The sequence below is a fragment of the Pogona vitticeps genome, chromosome 1 (assembly GCF_051106095.1).
Source record: "Pogona vitticeps strain Pit_001003342236 chromosome 1, PviZW2.1, whole genome shotgun sequence".
NCBI classification, from domain to species: domain Eukaryota; kingdom Metazoa; phylum Chordata; class Lepidosauria; order Squamata; family Agamidae; genus Pogona; species Pogona vitticeps.
In genome coordinates, this window is record NC_135783.1 from 245,452,478 (window position 1) to 245,473,354 (window position 20,877).

At 40.3% G+C, this 20,877-nt stretch overlaps 2 protein-coding genes across 2 annotated transcripts; both read left to right on the forward strand.

Annotated features, from left to right (window-relative positions):
- Positions 1-8,198: 8,198 nt before the first annotated feature.
- Positions 8,199-16,794, forward strand: LOC110078305 (olfactory receptor 5AP2-like). The gene has a single exon (XM_078383511.1). The coding sequence runs from the start codon at positions 8,576-8,578 to the stop codon at positions 9,566-9,568; it is 993 nt and encodes a 330-aa protein (XP_078239637.1). The 5' UTR covers positions 8,199-8,575; the 3' UTR covers positions 9,569-16,794.
- A 74-nt stretch (positions 16,795-16,868) lies between these two features.
- On the forward strand, positions 16,869-18,267 carry LOC110078306 (olfactory receptor 5G29-like). Its single transcript, XM_020792308.3, has one exon. The coding sequence runs from the start codon at positions 17,371-17,373 to the stop codon at positions 18,265-18,267; it is 897 nt and encodes a 298-aa protein (XP_020647967.3). The 5' UTR covers positions 16,869-17,370.
- The last annotated feature ends 2,610 nt before the right edge of the window (positions 18,268-20,877 follow it).

Sequence of the window (20,877 nt, forward strand, 5' to 3'; positions counted from 1 at the left end):
AACCACTATTTTTTTTCTCTGCCTTTTGCTATGTATGTACCAGAAGGATGGTTTTTGTTGATTTTAGCATCTCTTTCTAATCTCAGCTCATTCTCAGCATTTGCCTTCTTGACACCATCCCTGCACTTCTTTGCTGCTGGTTTAAATACTTCCTTTGTGGCCTGACCTTCCTTTCATTTCCTATATGTGTCCTTTTTTCCAGGTCCTCTCTGGGCTTTTTTGTGAAGCCACATTGGTCCTTTTTGTTCTCTTTTGGCTTTTTTTTTCTTGTTCAAATTGCTTATTGCCTTTAGAATTTCCTTTTAAAGAAACTCCCACCATCTTGGACTCATTTTCTTGCTAGGACCTTACCTATCATAATAAGCCCCTTCAAGTTCCATTACAGTGGTGCCCCACTAGACAGTTACCTCGCAAAACGACAAATCTGCAAGATGATGAGTTTTTGCGATCGCTATAGCGCTTCGCAAAACAGTGTTTCCTATGGGCAATTTTCGCTATACGGTGTTTCAGACCGTGCTTCGCAAGACTTTTTTTTGGGACCGATTTTCGCACGACAGCGATTTTAACAGCTGATCTGTGCTTCGCAAAACGGTTTTCCTATGGGCGATTTTCACAAAACGACGATGATTTGTCCCCATTGGAATGCATTAAATAGATTTCAATGCATTCCAATGGGGAACCGCATTTTGCAAGATGATGTTTTCACAAAACAGCAGTTTTCACGGAACGAATTAACATCATCTTGCGGGGCACCACTGTATTCTATAATTCTATGATTCTATATCAATCAAAGCACCATTGACTCTCCTTAGCTAGGGAAGCTTACTTGAAAGGGTAGGGTGGCCACTTGCACATGACTAAAAAGGAGTTCATGCATCATGGCATATGGCCCTCTATCTGCAATACAGCCCAAGCCAGTAACTTAGCTAAAACAATATTATATTGAATTAAAGGCACTGATTAAGAAGCCTGAGAACATGGATAGGTACAAATTCCTCATCATAGTTAAGTACTTTTGAAAGCCAGGTGGCATTAAAATGTTTCTGCTGTCCATCTTAATGATTTTGCTATCTGTCATGCAACTGTGAATAGAAAAGATTTTTTTAAAAAAAAATTCTATAGCACTCAATAACTGAAACTCTTGTAGCTCAAGTTTGCATCTCCTGAGGAACACAGCTTAACAAAGACACCAATTTAGGAACTATTCAACCATTGAAGGGTAAGCTCATCCCTCAAATGCCAATGGGCCGCAGTTGTGAGAAGTTAACAATTTATGTTCCTTTGGGTCCAGAAATTAGTCTCTATTTTTTCCCATCACCAAACAAACAAGACTAATACATGATTGCCACTCCTGTACTGCTTAGGTGAAAAAATCCTGAGAGACCATGCCTGAAAGCCTTAATGTCTTAGTATAAAGATTCCTCTTTGTATGATGCAGCTCCGTGAGGAAAGAGAAGCACATCTATACCATGCATGGGGAGACTGCAGAATTCTGCACAGGGATAGAACTAGGTCAAAATTTAGGGACAGTCATGTAGGGAGATATAGAATCCCCTCCTGCTACCAGAATGGAACAGATTTTATGCCAGAATCTAGATTCAGGGTATTTAAGTGACAAACCTAGGCATTAAAAAAAGGTACAAGAAGCAGACAAGGACAAAACACCTCAGGCAACCAGTAAGTATACAAAAATCCCCTACCTTGTCTCTAAAACAATAACATAAACAAGATTCTCTCCTTTTTATTATTATTTTAAAACCTATCTTTAGCAATTAAGGATTAAGGGTTCGTTCATGGCTAGGCTTTGATACATCTTTGCATCATTTTGAAGAAAGATGCCCACTCTGTTGTTGAAATACTTCCCAGGTTGGTTGGTTTCACTGAAATACTACAAAGCCATATACAGTATACACAGGTATATGTTCGTTTCATGTGGCCAAACTATTTTATCAGAAAATCTGAGACAAGATTTGGATTTCAAATATCTTGATGGAAAGGAACGTGTGGGTCTTCTGCAGAAAATGACATTTAAGGCTCTCACAAAATGGTGAGAAAAGCCACACATGCTGAGGGTCCATCTTCTGATCAACCCATCAATTAAAGGAGCATTGGCTTCCTGGGCTTTTGTTCACCTGATTAGATTTCACCATATTTTTCTGGGGGGTGTTATTGTCTTTCATTTTTCGGAAAAATTTGAGGACGAATAAATTGAAACATGCTATCAGGGTCCCTCTTTGCAAATCGTCTAGGCAAATACTGAATGCAAAAAAGTATATTAATTCAGAAAGTTGTTGCTGTGGTCTTCTGGGATTTTTTTCCCAGTGAAAGGGGGATACAAGATCCCAGCATTGGTTGCGCTAGTCTTGAACAATTTTCTTCCAGTGTCACAAGGAAGAAAATTTACTTTACTCTCCTTAATGTTTGACAGCTTAATATATAAGCAGCTGAGACATTTTCATAAGAAAAAAGAAAAGAAAAGGACATACGAGTCTGAACTGACCATTTTTGCATATTCTCTTACATAAGACAACATATATACTGTAAAATCTTGTTCTTTTTTTAAAAAAAATATTTTAACTATAACATAAACATAAACATAAAATACATAAACCAAAATACAAATAGACTGTGGTCCCCACCACCGTAGATGGGACCTCTTGCAATAATCTTCTTCTTCCTCCATCTATATTCTTCTTCTTCTTTTATTGTCCTCTTTTCCAGAACAGCATTGATTCTTGATTTGGAGCTTTCCCTTTTCCTCTCGTTAACACATATTCCAAAAATCTGCCCCATATACCATAAAAAGTATTCTTTTTCAACTCTCCTTTCTTAACCATTAAATTACAAGTTAGCTTATCATTTATAGCTATGTTCCATATTTCATTATACCATTTGTCCATTCGAAATTCAGATTTTGATTTCGTTGCCTAGCTATCACTAGTCTAGCTGCTGTTAATAAATTGGTAATCAATTCCTTTGTCATCTTATCATATTCCACATTCTCAAATATTGATAGCAAAGCAATCTCAGGATTAAATTCTATATATTTTTTTCACATATGCCATTTAATTCTTTAAAAATTAATTTCCAAAATCTTTGTACTTTTCCACATTTCCACATTTTCTCTCTAAAATCTCATTCTTAATGGAATGTTACTAATTAGTTTAATATTTGAGTAACTTGCCGTTTTTAGTTTTTAATATTGTGTCTTAATGATGCAAGCCACCTTGGGTCCTTCCTTTGGAGAAAGGTGGGGTGGAAAAAAATTAAATAAACAAATAAATAAAAGACCTAACCACACTTTCCAAAAAGGTTAATTTGAAAGTGTGGTTAGGGAACATTCAAGAATCACCCTACAGGGGAGAAGGGCTGTGTGAAGAGGAAAGCCTCTGCTGTGTATGCCCCATCTCCGCATGGCTGAGAATGCTGAAAAATCAGATTTCCTATTTTTGTGGAGAGTGGGGATTGTACGCTTTTCAGACTTTCTTCTTCCCATGCAGAGAACAGCAGGGGCACTCACCTTTTCGGATCAACACTTTCTAGCTGTGGTCTCTTTGATACATCATTAAATATTATGCCCCCACCACCTCTTTCCCCCTTCGTGTATACTCTCATCATACTGATTTTTAGTAGTTTCATATGCTCACTTTATATTAGTGGGGAGAATACCAGAACTACTTCATAATCCTAGAATACATCTATTTCAAAATTCATCTTTAAAAGTTCTGTTGAAATCTGTCAGGAATAACCAACACCGATGTCCAACGAAATCAATCAGGAATGTCCAACAAGGCCGTTGAATAAAGGCCAAGAAATCATAAAACACACAAAACGTGGAAAGCTAACATATGTATTCGCGAAGGCTTTCACGGCCGGGATCTAACGGTTGTTGTGGGTTTTTCGGGCTTCTTGGCCGTCTTCTGAAAGTGGTTCTTCCTAACATTTCGCCAGTCTCTGTGGCCGGCATCTTCAGAGGACAGTTTTCTGTCCTCTGAAGATGCTGGCCACAGAGACTGGTGAAACGTTAGGAAGAACCACTTTCAGAACATGGCCAAGAAGCCCGAAAAACCCACAACAACCAAAGCTAACATACTTTGATCATGAAATGAAAAAAACAAAAAGTGAAATCTTATCTACACTTGTTTATTCAGAACTAAGCCATAAATGGGTGTTGCTTCCAAAGTACTGTAAGTGTGAAGAGGCTGCAGTCAGTCGGAGAAAACAGACATATAAATTCCTCTCATGAAAGAGTGTGTGTGCTGAAGACAATGGATTAAGAATGCACTTTTCCTAAACAATTCTGGTATAATAGATGGAAGTAATAAGTAGTGCTTAATGAGAATATGCCCATTGTTGATGTTGTTTTACATGAAACAGAATGTTTCAAAAGGGAAACATGAAATATAGTGACAGATTTGTCATTTGTAGTACAGTATATTAGAATTAGGGGCATGGTGGCGCTGCGGGCTTAACTGCAGAAGCCTTTGTGTGCTGCAGGGTCAGAAGACCAGCAGTCTTAAGATCGAATCCATGCGACGGAGTGAGCTCCCGTCACTTTGTCCCAGCTCTTCGCCAACCTAGCAGTTCAAAAGCATGTAAATACGAGTAGATAAATAGGTACCACCTCGGTGGGAAGGTAAACAGCGTTCCGTGTATAGCCACACTGGCCACGTGACAACAGAAACTGTCTTCGGACAAACGCTGGCTCTACGGCTTGTAAACGGGGATGAGCACCGCTCCCCAGAGTCGAACACGACTGACTAAAATGTCAAGGGGAACCTTTACCTTTAACCTTATATTAGAATTAAAGAAAGTTTGGAAAAATGTATCCATATAGTAGCGCAGAGAAGACAGTGGCTTCCTCTTTATATCACATAAACCCAGGGGCCCTGGTTGAATCCAGATTTGCCAAATAGAAGGCCTCCTGTAAATAGCCATGAATCTTTTATAGCAATAGCTTCATTCACAAAATAAATCTAGCAATAATGTCCAGATTTATTCAGATTTGGTCGAAATGCTTCTTATTATATAATACTTTCTTTACAGGACAAATTTAAACGTTCTTTGGTAGCCTACCAACTTAAAGTGGGTGGGCATCTGAGCTTTCGCAGCTTTAAAATAATGCTTTTAGCAACTAATCAAGCTTAAGCAATGTATATTTATTTTGTCTTTTCTAGCAACTTTATGGTCAGGGTACGAGCCAAGTCATTTGCATCTGAATTTCATGTTTACTGATATAACTGGTTTAATTTGGCCAGAATGTCATTCCAAAGTTTGACTAAACAAGCTCCTATTGGTTCAAGCTACGGACATAATTTCCATACTGGTAACTGTCCATGTGCAGTTTATCACTGGATGTCTGATTATTTAAGCAACTTTAATTAGGATTGATGAACTGGTTGGATAGATTAATGGTTTAGGTATCTGACTATGGGACCGGAGGTTGGGGGTACAAATCCCATTTTGCCTCCTGCAAGTGGAGCCGGCCTTGGGCAAGCTGCACAGTTTCAAAATGCCCTCAGAAAAAGGGTATCGTAAACTACTTCTGAGTATTCTTTACTTGGAAACCTCTGAAAAGGGTTGCCATAAGTCAGAATCGACTTGATGGTGCAGGATGATTAATAATTAGGATTGATATACTCTAGCTAAAATTAAACATCTTTATGTCCAATAGACAGGAATGAGAGAGTTTTAAGCCAATGTTTAGATGTTTTCCAACTGATGTTTTCTTTCCCTCTCCTTTTCTTTTTAAACCTGTTGCAGAGATGTCACATTTCTAGATAAGAGTAGAATGTGAAAAGGTTTAAACTTCTCCCACCTGCCTGCACTGCTAGGATTTAGGATTGGTGTGATGTGTGCTTAGTCTAGAGTAAAACAACAACAACAGGAACAACAACAGGAACAGTATACATACTTTGCCAATATTTAACAGATACTTCAGTTTTTGCTTAAAACATATATCTGCTATATAATACCAGTCAATGTTTTTATAATTTTGATTGACTGTGCCTGGTATTCTTGAACAATAATAAAGTACTGCACCATCAAGTCAGTCCTTACTTGTGGTGACCCTTTTCAGTGTTTTACAGGTAGAAGATTCTCAGACGTGGTTCACCAAACAGTAACATATGTGATATTTTAACGTATTGTGAAAAGTAACACCCCACTCTTAGGAAGGGCACAGCCTTCCCATTAGAGGTACAAATAATTGAAAAACAGGACGCAGAAGTCAAGCCAATTCTTCTATCTTATGTTTGCTTGGGAAAAATTATATAGAAATGCTTGAATCTGACTTCTTAGATCTGAATATGTATTGCCATCTTAATTTTGTTTCTAGTATTCCTGACTTCTTGCAGTACAGATTTAGGAAGGTACAGTAAATGGATTGGCCTTATTAATATTGAACAAGACTGGACCAGCCAAAATTGACCGCCTCAGGTTAGGCCTTCACTCTTTCAATGTATATACTAAGTGTATTCCTTTGATCCATCTACCTTTAAAGATACACTAGTCTTCTCTGATGGCAGAAAGTGAAGAGGAATTAAGGAACCTTGTAATGAGGGTGAAAGAGGAGAGCGCAAAAAATGATCTGAATCTCAACACCAAAAAAACTAAGATCATGGCCACTGGTCCCATCACCGCCTGGCAAATAGAAGGGGAAGATATGGAGGTAGTGACAGATTTTACTTTCTCGGGCTCCATGATCACTGCAGATGGTGACAGCAGCCCTGAAATTAAAAGACGCCTTCTTCTTTGGAGGAAAGTTATGACAAACCTCGACAGCACCTTAAAAAGCAGAGACATCACCTTGCCAACAAAGGTCCGAATAGTCAAAGCTATGGTTTTTCCTGTAGTGATGTACAGAACCATAAAGAAAGCTGACTGCTTTTGAATTGTGGTGCTGGAGGAGACTCTTGAGAGTCCCCTGGACTGCAAAGAGAACAAACCGATCCATTCTAAAGGAAATCAAACCTGAGTGCTCACTGGAAGGACAGATCCTGAAGCTGAGGCTCCAATACTTTGGCCATCTCATGAGAAGAGACGACTCCCTGGAAAAGCCCCTGATGTTAGGAAAGTATGAGGCAAGAGGAGAAGGGGATGACAGAGGATGAGATGGTTGGACACTGTCATCGAGGCGACCAGCATGAATTTGGCCCAGCTCCGGGAGGCCGTGGAGGACAGGGCGGCCTGGCATGCTCTGGTCCACGGGGTCATGAAGAGTCGGACACGATTAAACGACTAAACAACAACAACAAAGTCTTCTCAGAGTTTTGTGTCATGCTTTTTTGAGTCACTCACTTCAATACTATTTGTTATTTATGCTGGTGTAAATGCAGTGATATAAGTCATAGTGCTGAATTGCTACTAGTTAACAAGACACCCTTGGATTCCTCATTGTGCACCAGTTGTTATTTTTTTTCATTATAACAAACAAAATCAACAGAACATAACTGACATGTCATAAAGATACATGAAGAGAAAGAAAGGGGGGGAAACCCCACACACTTATAACCTTGTGCACCAGTTGTGTGACTTGACATGTGACAAGGAACACAAGCATTGTTTATGCTTGTATTCCTTGTCAGTTTACATCACTGAACTTATGCTAGTTTAAAATAATCAATAGAATTCTATCTAATTGGTATCTGATCATATTTGTGCTTTGCATATCCAAAGGCAATCTAAAGTGCATAATAAGATCAAAACTTCAAAGGCTTGCAGATGCATTTTCCACAATTGCTCTAAAAAGATAACATTTATAGATTTTAGTCTGTATTTGAGTATTATTTAGTCTGTATTTGGGTGTCATGAACTTTGATCCAGGACATTGGGAGGTACCTGGTTCAGCAACACTACAAGCAAGAAGGATCTTGGAATCATCATAGATCATAAACTGAATATGAGCCAACAATGTGATGTTGCTACAAAAAAAGGCAAATGCTGTTTTAGGCTGCATTAACGGTCTCCAAATCCCACAAGATACTTGTTCCCCTCAATTCGGCACTGGCTAGGCCTCATTTTAGACCTCACTGGTTAGTTCTGCATCCAGTTCTGGACACTGCACTTCAAGAAGGATGCTGACAAATTGGAACAAGTTCAGAGAAGGGTAGCAAGGGTAATCAGGGGCCTAGAAGCCAAGCCCTGGGAGGAAAGGCTGAAAGAACTGGGTATGTTTAGCCTTGAGAAAAGAAGACTGAGGGGGTGATATGATAGCACTTTTCAAATACTTGAAAGGCTGTCATACAGAGGAAGGGCAAGATCTTTTCTCGATCATCCCAGAGTGCAGAACACACAACAATGGGCTCAAGTTAAAGGAAGCCAGATTTCGGTTGAATATCAGGAAAAACTTCCTAACTGTTAGAGCAGTAAGACAGTGGAAACAATTACCTCAGGAGTTTGTGAGTGTTCCAACACTGGAGGTATTCAAGAGAAACATAGACAACTGCCTGGAAGATTTGCTTTAATTTGTATTCCTGCACTGAGCACGGTTTGGAACCAATAGGCCCCTTCCAACTTCATTATTTTATGATTTTAAGAGTGACACATCACTGACCTTTAAGGATTGACAAGATGCATGTCCCTCTCTCTCCCCTTTTGTCTACAGGATCCAGGGTCCCTGACAATGACCCAGTGGAATCAGACCACCGTGTCAGAATTCATTCTTGCAGGATTCACAGACAATCCCCAGCTCCACATTTCCCTTTTTGTCGTGTTTCTGACCATCTATGTGACCACCCTTCTGGGAAATGTGGGGATGATTGCATTGATTCGCCTTGACTCACAACTTCAAACCCCCATGTACTTTTTCCTCCGCAACCTGTCCTTCTCGGATATCTGCTACTCCACTGTCATTGTCCCCCAAACACTGGTGAACTTCTGGGCTGAGAAGAAAGCCATTTCATTTGCCGGGTGTGCTGCCCAGTTTTATTTCTATGCTGTCTTTGCCACTGTGGAGTGCCTCCTACTTGCTGCCATGGCCTATGATCGTTATGTAGCAATCTGCAATCCGCTGCTGTATCCGCTTGTCATGTCGAAGAGAGTCTGTCTGGGGCTTGTGCTGGCTTCGTATCTGGCAGGATGTGTGAACGGTGCAATACACACCCACACCACCTTCCGCCTTCCCTTCTGTAGCTCCAATGTTGTCGACCACTTCTTCTGTGATGTACCCTTTATACTAAAGCTTGCTTGCTCCAATACCATGCTCAACCGCACCCTGCTTTTTGTGATCTCTTCCCTGGTAGGCCTCTGCTCGTTCCTCACCATCCTTATCTCTTACATTTACATCCTTGTCGCCATCAAGAAGATCAGCTCATCTGACGGAAAGAAGAAAACCTTATCCACCTGTGCCTCCCATTTGATGGCTGTCACCTTATTCTATACAACTATTCTTTTCATCTACCTGAAGCCCACTTCTAGGTCCTCTGAAGAACAAGACCAGGTTGCTGCTGTCTTCTATACTATGGTGATTCCCATGGTAAACCCTCTGATCTACAGTCTGAGGAATAAAGATGTGAAAAAGGCCCTGAGCAGGATGATAAGGAGGAGGAGGTGTTCCACGGGTGTGTGAAGTATGAGTTTATTGTACAAGAATTGTAATTCTTCTCCAGTCATAATTTCTACTGGGCCCTGAGCCGTGTGACATGCTTTCAAGAACTTACACATCTGTAAGACCATTTCTCACTCCTTACGCAAGCACCATTCCATGTTTTACAAATACTTGCAAAGTCCTGATATACATCCAAACATTGGTATGCATTCAAGCCTGAAAGAAGTAATGTTGGCTGTTTAAAAAAGAAAGGCTGAACTTTCTTAGAAGGCTAGGATTACAGCAAACAATAATTGTCTATGAGAATATCCTCATCCTTTACTTTTCCTAGTAGCTTCTTCAGGGATTGTCTTACTTTCAACCAGTTCCTGATAGTGACTTAGGGCCTGGTTCCCTTGATGAAATAAGCTGCCCCGAGTAGACATGGTCTAGAGGGGCGGGGTAAATAAATAAATAAATAAATAAATAAATAAATAAATAAATAAATAAATAAATAAACAAACAAACAAACAAACAAACAAACAAACAAATAAATAAATCACTCAGAAGGGTCGTTGCTTTTGAATTCACTGTAAAATCTTGTGACTTCTGAGTCGGTGTGTGCATCCTCATTGCTGCCACTGCCACCACTGCCTTCTTCTTCCCAGCATCCAAACAAAGCCAGTCAGCTGACAGGGGCTTTGGACAGCAGACTGCATTGTTTTTATTTTATTTTTTAAAATTATTGCTATCCAGTATAGCGCTATATCAAATAGCAGGAATTTTTTAAAAAAACAACAACAACGCAGACAAAGAGGCATTAAAATAAGTGGAATTGATGAATCAATTCCACATCCACCTTAAAATATATAGACCTCCAGTGGAGGAGTAGAAAAACTTTCCCATCACATTACTTTGTATATGCACATACTTCATGTAGATACCCGAAGTTAAATTGATATAAAACATGGTAAACTCGATTTAAATAAGGGCTATTAAGTAGTGGGTTTGTGCTCTTACCTGGTTTTCTTATGATTAGACCTACAGTTTTGAACTGTATCTCAGTGGCCTAAGATATGGCAGTCAGATAACTGTGGAACTTTTTTTTTTAAAAAAAAAAAGCTGATTCATGTCCCATTCACATGCTAATTTTTGATTCAGCTCCAGTGAAGCAACCTGCACTTTCTTTTCCAAGATTTGCATTCTGCTGTATTACTCTACCTCTGCTTTTTGATATTGTTAGCCCATTTTCCATGCTCTCTCTCTCCCCACCCACCTTCCACCTATTTGAATGTCTCCGAACAGCTGAAGAAAATTTAGATTCTCCACTGTTGCCAAAAAAAAAAAAAAAAAAAAAAATCTAAGTAAGATATTTGGCCTGTTTGTGAGAAGAACGTAAATTCTCCTCAATCCTGAATTTTAAAAGTAGCTACTTCCTGCTGCAATTCAACCATCAGTCAATGACATTTGAAGACCTTTCCTCCCTCCACAACTACTAAGACATGATGGGGGACATAAAGATGTTAAAATGTTATGTGCATGTACCTCCCCTTTCCCTCATCCTCTCCCTACACCCATCACCAACTAAAAAGCCAGCTTGTGTAACACTATGCTTCACTAAGGTGTAGCTTGCATATCATGTGGTCCTTTTTTTTTAAAAAAAGTTGGCGTACTAATAATTGGCACAATCAATAAATATATAATCCAGGATTTTTTAAAAAAATGTGTGTTTTGTTTTTGTTTCATTTTTGTTTTGTTTTTTGGAAATGGGAATCAAATGACATTTCAGTGGAACCGCCTTGAGGTTTGATCCATTTGGAGGACAGTGTCCATAGTCCCACATTTATTGTGTAAAATTCATTCTGAACTGCACAGTTTGGAGGCTTAAGCTGCTCACAAGAAGCAGTTTGGCAAAAGCGTTTAAGTGTCAAAGTGGCTATGTCATTTAGCTGTCTTTTCCATGTTATCACTGGAAGTTGCATCTTTGGTGCTGAATGGAGTACAGAGTGGTGGGTCAATTTCAAGCCCGTCCACAGAAAAGCACTGGTCCTAACAAATCTAAGACAAGAAACTCAAAATAATCAGAAGAGGAAAAAGTAATAACAGGTCATAGAAATAGGGTAGGTTAAAGAGTATCTTGCTTTAAAATGAAATTTTATCACAGATTACAAATCACCTTGCCAAAACTCCATGCTTTGCATGTACATCCGTTGCCTGTTCCCATCATCCTTTTCTCCTGCTCTCCCTCCCAAGAAGAAAAGCAAAATGAACTTCTCTTCTCTTCTGCCATTCAGCCTAGCTGATCCATATAAACCAGATTATAAGTATGAGAAAGAAACTGTTTTCATGAGAAGCTTGTGAGAAGCCATTTTGTTTGAAAGTATATATGAGTGTTGAAGAGAAAGATGCACTATACCTGGCAAAGCCCAAACTGAAGGTGAGAGGTTAAATGCAACGGAGTAGTTGCACTCTGGCCCCTTCTTCTTTGGGTGGGTTTTGGGGAGGGAGGGGAGAGAGATTCAGGGTGAGAAAAGACCTTCTTCTCAAGGCCTCATGGGCCAGATGAGTCATGCTGGCTTACCAAGACTGGTCCAGAGACCAGACGTTTCCCATTCCTGCACCAAACCAAGGAAGGAATTAACTCTTGGAAGCAAAACAGATAGCATTTTAAAATAAGCAGATACATGGGAGAAATTGGAAAGTACATGGTGAACATGTCACAAATATTTATGGCTTCAAAAGGGTTATGGGCTTACTTTTAGCATAGGTTACAAATAGCTGGTAAAGCTCAGCTAGAAACAGCTAATAAGCTGAAATGAATTTCTTGCCCCATGGCTCGCCACTTTCCAGAAATGAGAGAGTTCACACATTAGATGGGAACATAATTTTGTGTCTATTCCCCTCACACACTGTTATGCCGTCTTCTCCCTGCTAGTGTATCTATTCTAGCAACTTCTGTGGATTTCATTGAAAAACCTTTAAAATATAAGCCCCTGCAGTTCTGCCCTAGCTCTCACTTTCAGAACCAGGGCAAAAAAGGTGTCTAGAGACCTTTGGCTGAGAGCATGTTCACCCCAGCAAAGACATCCGTGTGGCCAGAGGATATCAGAAGTTTCTCCTTCCTTTGGTTTTTCCCTTCTGCACCCAGTAACCAGAGCCAACGTATGGGAGGCACCTGCAGAAGGTGAAGGAGAGAGCATTTGAGGGAATGAAGGAGGGGGAATGGGAGGAGTCATAAGGGCTCCGGGAGAAACAGAACCAGGTGTGGAAACTTTGGGCAAGGAGGAAACTTGGGGGGGGGGAAGTACTGGAAGCTTGGGACCCCTTGTTTTGTACCTCTGGGAAGATGGACTGGGACTGGGAAGAGGACTCCAGGCAGGAACTCTATGAACCCATACTGGTTGGAAGAGGAGCTCCTGTCCATTCTGCTTCAAAAGTACCATCATCACCTACAACCTCCAGTTGTCCAAGTTGGCCAACTGGAGCAGCAAATGCCAGTGTGAGAGACGGAGGAGACTCAGGGATGAGCAAAGGAATGTGGCCAGGTGTCTATAGCTCAACTGTATCAGCCATCCTTGAAAGGACTGCAACCTGGTCCATGACTCATACTCCTCTCTTGTTTCTCCATGCCAGGTTCACCAGATTAATTAGGGTCCCTCTTTAAAAGACACTAGTTGAGGAGTTAATGCAGGGAACTCAAGCCCCCAATAAACCCCACATAGGGGACTGAAAACCTAGTTACTGTAACAAAACCGAAGCTCACTCCAATAAAGATTGTTACTGCTTATACTAACAACTTGGAGTTGGTGGAATTATTGCTGAGGGACACTGCAGCCAGTAACATCAGGGGATGGGGGGGCTGGTGGTGCTCACAGTGAGGCTATAAATAGATCAGCCTTCATGTTAAAACACAAGGCGTGCTTTGATTTCAGACAAGGATAACAGTCTGCAAATAAACAGTGTGTGTTTCTGTTGTATATCATATTTATATCAGGTATCTATTTATTAAAACATTTGAAATTGTCTGTTGTCCCTATGCATACAAAGGCCATAAACAAATATAATTAAAGCAAAACAAACAAAGTTCTAAAAATGAAGTGAAAGCAGAAGAAAAGGAAAAGGAAATCATGAAAACAAAAGTGGAGAGCAGACACAATAGATCAGGCAGAACCAGCTAATTAAAATGCCTTGCCATACAAAAGGAAATGGAAAGGGTAGCTGTTGAATCAGGAAGGAGGCTGACGTATATTTCAGAGCAGCATATTTAGATTTTAAATTAATTCAGCACATCAGTGAGCTGCATTACAGTTTGGGGATTGATAGGACAAAAATGTTATTGTCAAAAGAAATTCTCCATGAACATTTTAACCCTCTTTGGGCATTTTTGGAATGAACACTAAAGGGAGCTATTAAGAATTGATTGGACGCGTCTCAGCCTTTAGGTGCCAATATATGTCCCAGACTAATGCCATGCTGGACATTGGCATTAGTCTGGGACCCATAACTTTAGAAACATACGTAGGAGCTTCATCTGAAGGGAACAGTAATGCTGGCTGACTACAGTTTGGATCTTCATGGATGGAACCCTATAGATCTAGATAAATTTTTGTGTTGGCCTGCTCATTATCAATAGCCTGAGTAAACTAGGCTATGGGCAGTGGTTTGAGTCAAGAGCTGAGGGTCAAATGGAAAAACCATAGAACAAACCAGAAGCCATCACTTATGACAAACCTCAGCTTCTGGTATGGCTCAGCAAGTCATCTTAGTGCATCTGTTAAGTGAGCACATTGCTGGAAAATCCAAATAGCTTATTTCACTTTCTTCTTTAGCTCACATCTAAAGCTTAAGCTCTTTTGGCCAGCAGTCTGTTTGGCTCAAGGTAGCTGATCCTTTTGAAATCCAATTTTATAGTCATTATGAGGGAGGATTTACCTCCTAAACAGTTTTCTGATTTGCTGACTAGACCTTTGATATCAGAAATAGGGAGGGGTGTGTGTGGTTGCTTTAACAAGAGCGATTTCCCTTAAAGCAACCCTTCCATCTGCCTGGGAACCCTTCCAGCCCAGCTCCAAACAGTGGAAGCCCAATACCAGTAGACCACTCCAAAAGAGGTCCAAGTGGCACCTGGGAACAAACACCCCTTTCTAAACTACAGAGAATTCTTTAATAAAGAGCTAATCATTAAAGAACTGAATGCATAGTTCCACTGACTTTGTCTCTTGAGTAAAAAGTGTTTTCTGCCTCCAAAGGGAAAGAAGGATAGACTCAGAGAACAGCCATAGACTCTTTGCTGCCTAAAGCAAAGAACCAAACATCCAACAGCAGCAGAGAAGATTGGAGGAGTTGTGCTGAACCACTCCCTGACTCTACCTTATGACAGAATCAGCCATGATAGACTCTCGCTGGGAAAGAACCAATGTATTTCACTGGCCATTCTTTGATAACCATTTTAGTACATCCCCAAACACATTAAAGAATAACTAACAGACCAGCTATCAAATGTATTTCATGCTCAATGCCCATTTTAACCCTTGCTTAGCACATAGGAACAAATATTCGCTCCTGCCTTTGTCATAACTTCGCTATCCTCTCCCTGCCATCTTAGTGTACAACATGCTTCACAGAATATCCACTCATGTTAGCTCTGAGAATAGTTCATCAAAGGAACGTCCCATGTGCATGGAAGGAGAACCAAATGAACATACATGGGTGGTGTTTACTGTTATGATTCTTCTCTTGCCCCCACCATAAATTATTTTCAATGTCAAAAAGAGACTGATCTCAGCTGATCCAAAACTTAGTCCTTGAAAAGTTTCTCGGGCAGTATAATTTGGAAACTGAAGATAATGGGGCAGTTCAAGGAGAGTCTAAACTGACCATGACCAAATTTAAGGGAGGTTAGAGTGGCAAGGTTTTTGATCTTGTTTTGTTCTCTCTCTTGTGCTCATTGCCACTTCTCATAATTGTTTTTCAGGTGGCAGATCAGATTTTCATGGAACTACCTAAATGACTATGATATATATATATATAAGAGTTATCTTTTATTTCTTCTAAAGTGTGTGTGTTCAACCTTGAAACATGCCAAGGAGAAGAGGGTGGCAAATATATATTTGCTTGTTGGCATGTTTCAAGGTTGAAATAAAAGATAACTCTTTTTTTGTATCATTATGCCATGTAATAAAACGCACTGAGGATTACAGTTTCCAACAGAAGTTTCCAACCCTTTGGAGATCACTTTGCAAATTCCCAGGTCGTCTCTCTCCAGGGATGGATATTGCTTATATTTAACACAAGTCTTGTGCCATTTCTGGATGCTTCTTCTGTGACAAAGCAGCAGCATACTTCCACGTTTCAGCATGAATGTCATACTTTTTGTATGCAATGATGGGAAAGCTTTGGAATAAAAGATGGGCCAAAAAATGACATTGCAAAACCATCACAACTTAGGTAGGCTATAGACAATGTCTCCTTTGTTCTGCATGTGGGCAGTAAGGACTTTGTGTAGTACTGCAGTTGCCAGGTGGAGGGCAGAAATTAATTTTCAGGATGTGAACATGTAGTTGCAGTGAATGTGGAAGGTGCTCGAGTACTATGGGTGAATATGATGTACTTTCTCTACAGAAATTCATGAGGGGGTCTGCAACAAAATGTTGCAGTGCATCCTCCTTGTCTCCTAACAGGTTGCTTCTAAGCAGGATTCCATTTTCAATTAGAATAATTTGGGCTGATTGGGGGTATGCATTTCCCTGCCCCCACTTCAAATACATATTTGTACTTCTGCATATCTCAAGATTCCTCTCAAGATGAAATGCTGATTCTGTTTTTCATTAACCCAACCTTATTAGCACTCATCACTTCCCTTTGTAATTAGTAGCAATTACCTGGAAGTGTGACGAACTTGAGAGTCAGGTCATCTATTAAAACTGTTTTTCTCCCGATTAAGTGGAAGAAGTGAAGTGGATTACCCACTTTGTGGAAGAAACCTTAAGCCTGTGCGTGACTCAACAGCTTAGATATTTAGCTCTTCCTGAAAAACCATTTTCATCCTTTATGTAACAATCATGACTAGAAACCCTTTCCCCATTCCTCTCTTCTCCTACCACCATTTATGAATCTATACCTGAAGAAGGGATGGAGACTCCTGCATAATTTTGTACCTTTTTAAAAAATAAAGTTGGCCTATTTTGGTTATACAATCTACTGTATGAACTTTGTTTATTGGTCACCATGGCTATGTCTGAGTTCCACATCACTTAAAGCCACCCATGATCGAAATCTGTAATAAAGCACTCCCATTTACACCATCAGCCACGATGGCTGTGCTGTTCTCAGAGCTGCATTTCAAAAAATTTACCTTCTCCCTCTGTGATTACTCCAAGAAGCCTGATTGCTAGTTTATATTATTTCAGAAAAGATCCAGTTCCCTTATGTCCAAAAATCTCAACAGTGAGTCATTTCATGTCACGCTTTGTCAAAAGTAAGTGCATGTCCTTATTGACTGAGTTCTGTATCAGATAAAGGAAACTCTATCTTCCCCAAGGAACAAAGTAAGAAGTTATTTACAATAATTCTCTCTCCCAGAAAGGGACCTATGGTGGCTATTTAAAGTACTGAATGAGTTATCATTCTAGAAGATATCCCAACGTAATATTTGTATGGCATTGTACTAGTCATGATAGGCTGAAGCACTCAAAGATTTATATAATCCGTGTTAACAGTTACATTACAGTAATGCCTTACATTATGCCGTCTGTATTTCCTCTGCAGAACTAGGAGATCTACCAAAGGGAAACTACACTATAGTGCATGAGTTTGTCCTTTTGGGCTTCACTGACTCAGCAGAGATGCAGTTCCTGCTCTTCATCGGTGTCCTAGTGGTCTACCTTACCACCCTTATGGGGAACTTTGGAATGATCTTGTTAATCTGGAGTGACTCTCAACTTCATACTCCCATGTACTTTTTCCTCTGCAAGCTGTCCTTTGTTGATCTCTGCTATTCTTCCGTCATCACACCCAAAATGTTAATGGGCTTTTTGGTGGGAAGCAACATTATTTCCTTGGCTGGATGTGCAGCTCAGATGTGGCTTTTTGGCCTATTTGTTGCCACAGAGTGCTACCTCTTGGCTGCAATGGCTTATGATCGGTATGTAGCCATCTCCAAGCCCCTTCTCTATACAGTCATTATGTCTAAGAAAGTTTGTGCCTTACTGATTATTGGACCATATTTTGTAGGGCTCCTAAATGGCACTCTGCACACAAGTTTAACCTTCCAGTCAACTTTCTGCAAGTCCACAATCAATCATTTCTTCTGTGACATCCCTGCAGTGCTATCACTCTCCTGTTCTGACACAAGCTTCAACATGATTGTGCTTTCGGGTCTCTCCTGTACCCTTGGTACTCTTAGCAGCTCTATTGTCATCATCTCTTACATCTACATTTTTATTGCCACCCTCAGGATCCGCTCTAGAGAGGGAAGATGCAAAGCTTTCTCTACTTGCTCTTCTCACCTCACTGCTGTTTCTGTTTTCTTTGGAACTCTTTTCTTCATCTATGTGCGACCCAGCTCTGCTCCTGCAATAAATGAAGACAAGATGGTCTCCCTGTTCTATACTGTGATGATTCCCATGTTAAACCCCTTGATCTACAGCCTAAGAAACAAGGAGGTGAAGGATGCAGCAAAGCGAGTGTTCAGGAGGAAACGTTTCTTCTGGTGTATATCTTGTTCTGCTGCAGGACAGTAAATAGATTATCCACAAGTTCTATTTGGGGCATGCCCTGCATGATAGGACTCTTGGAAATGATTTTGGAAATGCACAGAGTGCTGTCCTCTGAAGATGCCGGCCACAGAGACTGGCGAAACGTTAGGAAGAACAACCTTCAGAACACGGCCAAAGAGCCCAAAAAATCCACAACAAACATTAGATACCAGCCGTGAAAGCCTTCGCAAATACATTTTGGAAATGATTAGAAAGAGGCCAAAAACCAAAATTTCATTTTATAGTGTTACTTTTATTAAGCCAACCTCCTTAAACCAAATGGCACCAGGGGTAAGGCATCTCAAAACATCCACCCTCAAACTAGTTGAAGTCAGATATCAGCTCAACTTAAATAACAAGCAGCATGCCTGACAGATTTCTGCCATGAACCTTTTGAAACTTGCATTCATAATTCTTCTACCTTATGTCTGAAGAAGTAAATTTCATTCATGAAAGCTTACTTTAAAAGTTTTATTATTAGTCGTCTAAATAAAGGTATTACCTCTTCTATTCTGGACCACATGGTCATCTCTGTTCTTGTTTTTGTAAGGTATTTTAAAACAGCAGTGAGGAGATTGTTTTAACTTGAATGTGAACTTATTTTCAATGGTTTCAGCATCTGAGAACATCTCTGCTGGAGTAAATTGTGTCTGTGAGGTTTATCAAGTAATGGATAGCAGGATCATGGGTTTGAGCTGCAGGGAAAACTTGCAGTCCAAACTATTATAATTTTCCCATCTGTAATATTTAAAGAGTGCTGCCATAGTTTTCAAGAAATAATAAGAAAAATTAAAGATAACATTGGTAGTGGTGAGTGGCTGTGAGAGGCAGCCAGTGCGAGAGCTGACAGGCGAGTACAGGATAAAACCTCAAATGCAATACATTTGCAGCACCTGCCCTCCCTCATGCTGGCTGCCTCTCAATGCCACTCACCATCACCACTGCCACTGCCAGTGTTATTTTTAATTATTCTATTCCTTTCAAAGTAGGATAGTGTTGCTTAGTAATACAGATAGAAAAAATATAACAGATGAAGTTGCAAGGTTTCCTTTTAGCCCAACACTCGTGATCCTGGTATCTACAAATCTCACAGTCAAGCACACATGCCAGCGAGAGGGTGGCTAGGTACAGGACAAAGTCTCAAATGCAATTATTTTTAAAAGCCAATGGAGCTCCCTCCATTGATATACAACACATCTTACACCCAGATAAAAAGTTGTCTCAAGGGGATGCACACACTGACATAAATGTCACACAAATATTGTGTGACTTTAAGCCAATTTCAAAAACTATAATCCAGCTATTAATTCATTTTTATAGTGTAACTGTGCCCTGAGTTGAAGTACTAGTGTTGAATTGCAGCAGGAAGTGGACAGTGATTTCACTGACAACCCCAAAAGGAGAGAAGTTTTGAGTTTTGACCTGTCAGTGTTGTCAACATAAAGTCCAGTTTAAGTTTTAGGCTCTCTATGTCTTCTTTGAAAGTCTTGCATTTCAAAGAGATCAGACACATGCTAGGCAGACTTCATGTTAACATTTAAGAAGTCACAGAAAGTAGCAAAGTGGCAGCCAAGGCCAAATGGGATAGAATTACCTAGTGACTAAAGTTACCGCTCCAAGGAATCAGAAGGAGGATATTTCCTGTGATTTTAATTTTACAGGAAGAAGCATAAATTCTGCTATTGTGATCCTTTCTTAGAGTGGCCCTTCAGAGACCACCAAAATTTAGCCCAAAACAGGACTATGCTTAGAATAAAATTGTAAAATGTGGATGATCGGGTCCTAGGATTATTGACTCTGTATGGATGGCAGGAAGTTCAAGAGCAATCAATACAGTACTTATTTAAGAAACAGGAGAATAGGCATAAATCCAGTGTTGGGATGGCCAGACAACATGCAGGAACAGGGTCACAGTCCTGCTGCCTGAAATGTTCTGCTGTGAGAAGATCAAAGAGGAACAGGGGAAGGGCAGGGGAAGGTAAAGCAAAGCAAAGCAAAGTGTGCTGCTTATATCCCCCACCCCCACCCCTAGTGCTTAAAGCTCTCTCTGGGCCATTTACAATTTACTTATGCAGGCTATACATTGCCCCCTCCCCTATGAGCTGGGTACTCATGTTACCAATGGATGGAACACTGCATCCCCCTTAAGCCAACTCTCTGACCTCATCTGGATCGAACTTAGGTCTTGAGCAGAATCTTCACTGCTCTACTGCCGTTTAACCACTGCAGCACAAGGCTCCTTTTTCTGTAGCCTAAACATATCTACCTAAGTTTAGGTGTCATGTCCGTGCTGAGTGAATTTTCAGATCCCCACATCAGCCTTCCACCCTGCCCAAAAACTCAGGGGTGGGGTGGGAGGTTCAACTATCCAGGCCTTTTTCTAGGGGTGCATGAAGGCTATGGTAGAGAAGGGCATTCCCCCCAGTTTTGCTGGATTCTGCTATTTGAGAGCCATGCAGTGGAGTAGGTCTTTAATCCTAGGGAGTCTGACCCCAAGTCTGACCCTTGTTAGCTATTATATAATCCCTATCTCTCAGCCTTATTAATTGAATTAATGAGTTATATATGGTTGATCTAGCAAATGAATGGCGTTCT

What these genes read in the sequence shown, in the direction of transcription:
- LOC110078305 (XM_078383511.1), top strand. Translation starts at nt 8,576, where the DNA reads ATGTCCCTCTCTCTCCCCTTTTGTCTACAGGATCCAGGGTCCCTGACA.
- LOC110078306 (XM_020792308.3), top strand. Translation starts at nt 17,371, where the DNA reads ATGCAGTTCCTGCTCTTCATCGGTGTCCTAGTGGTCTACCTTACCACC.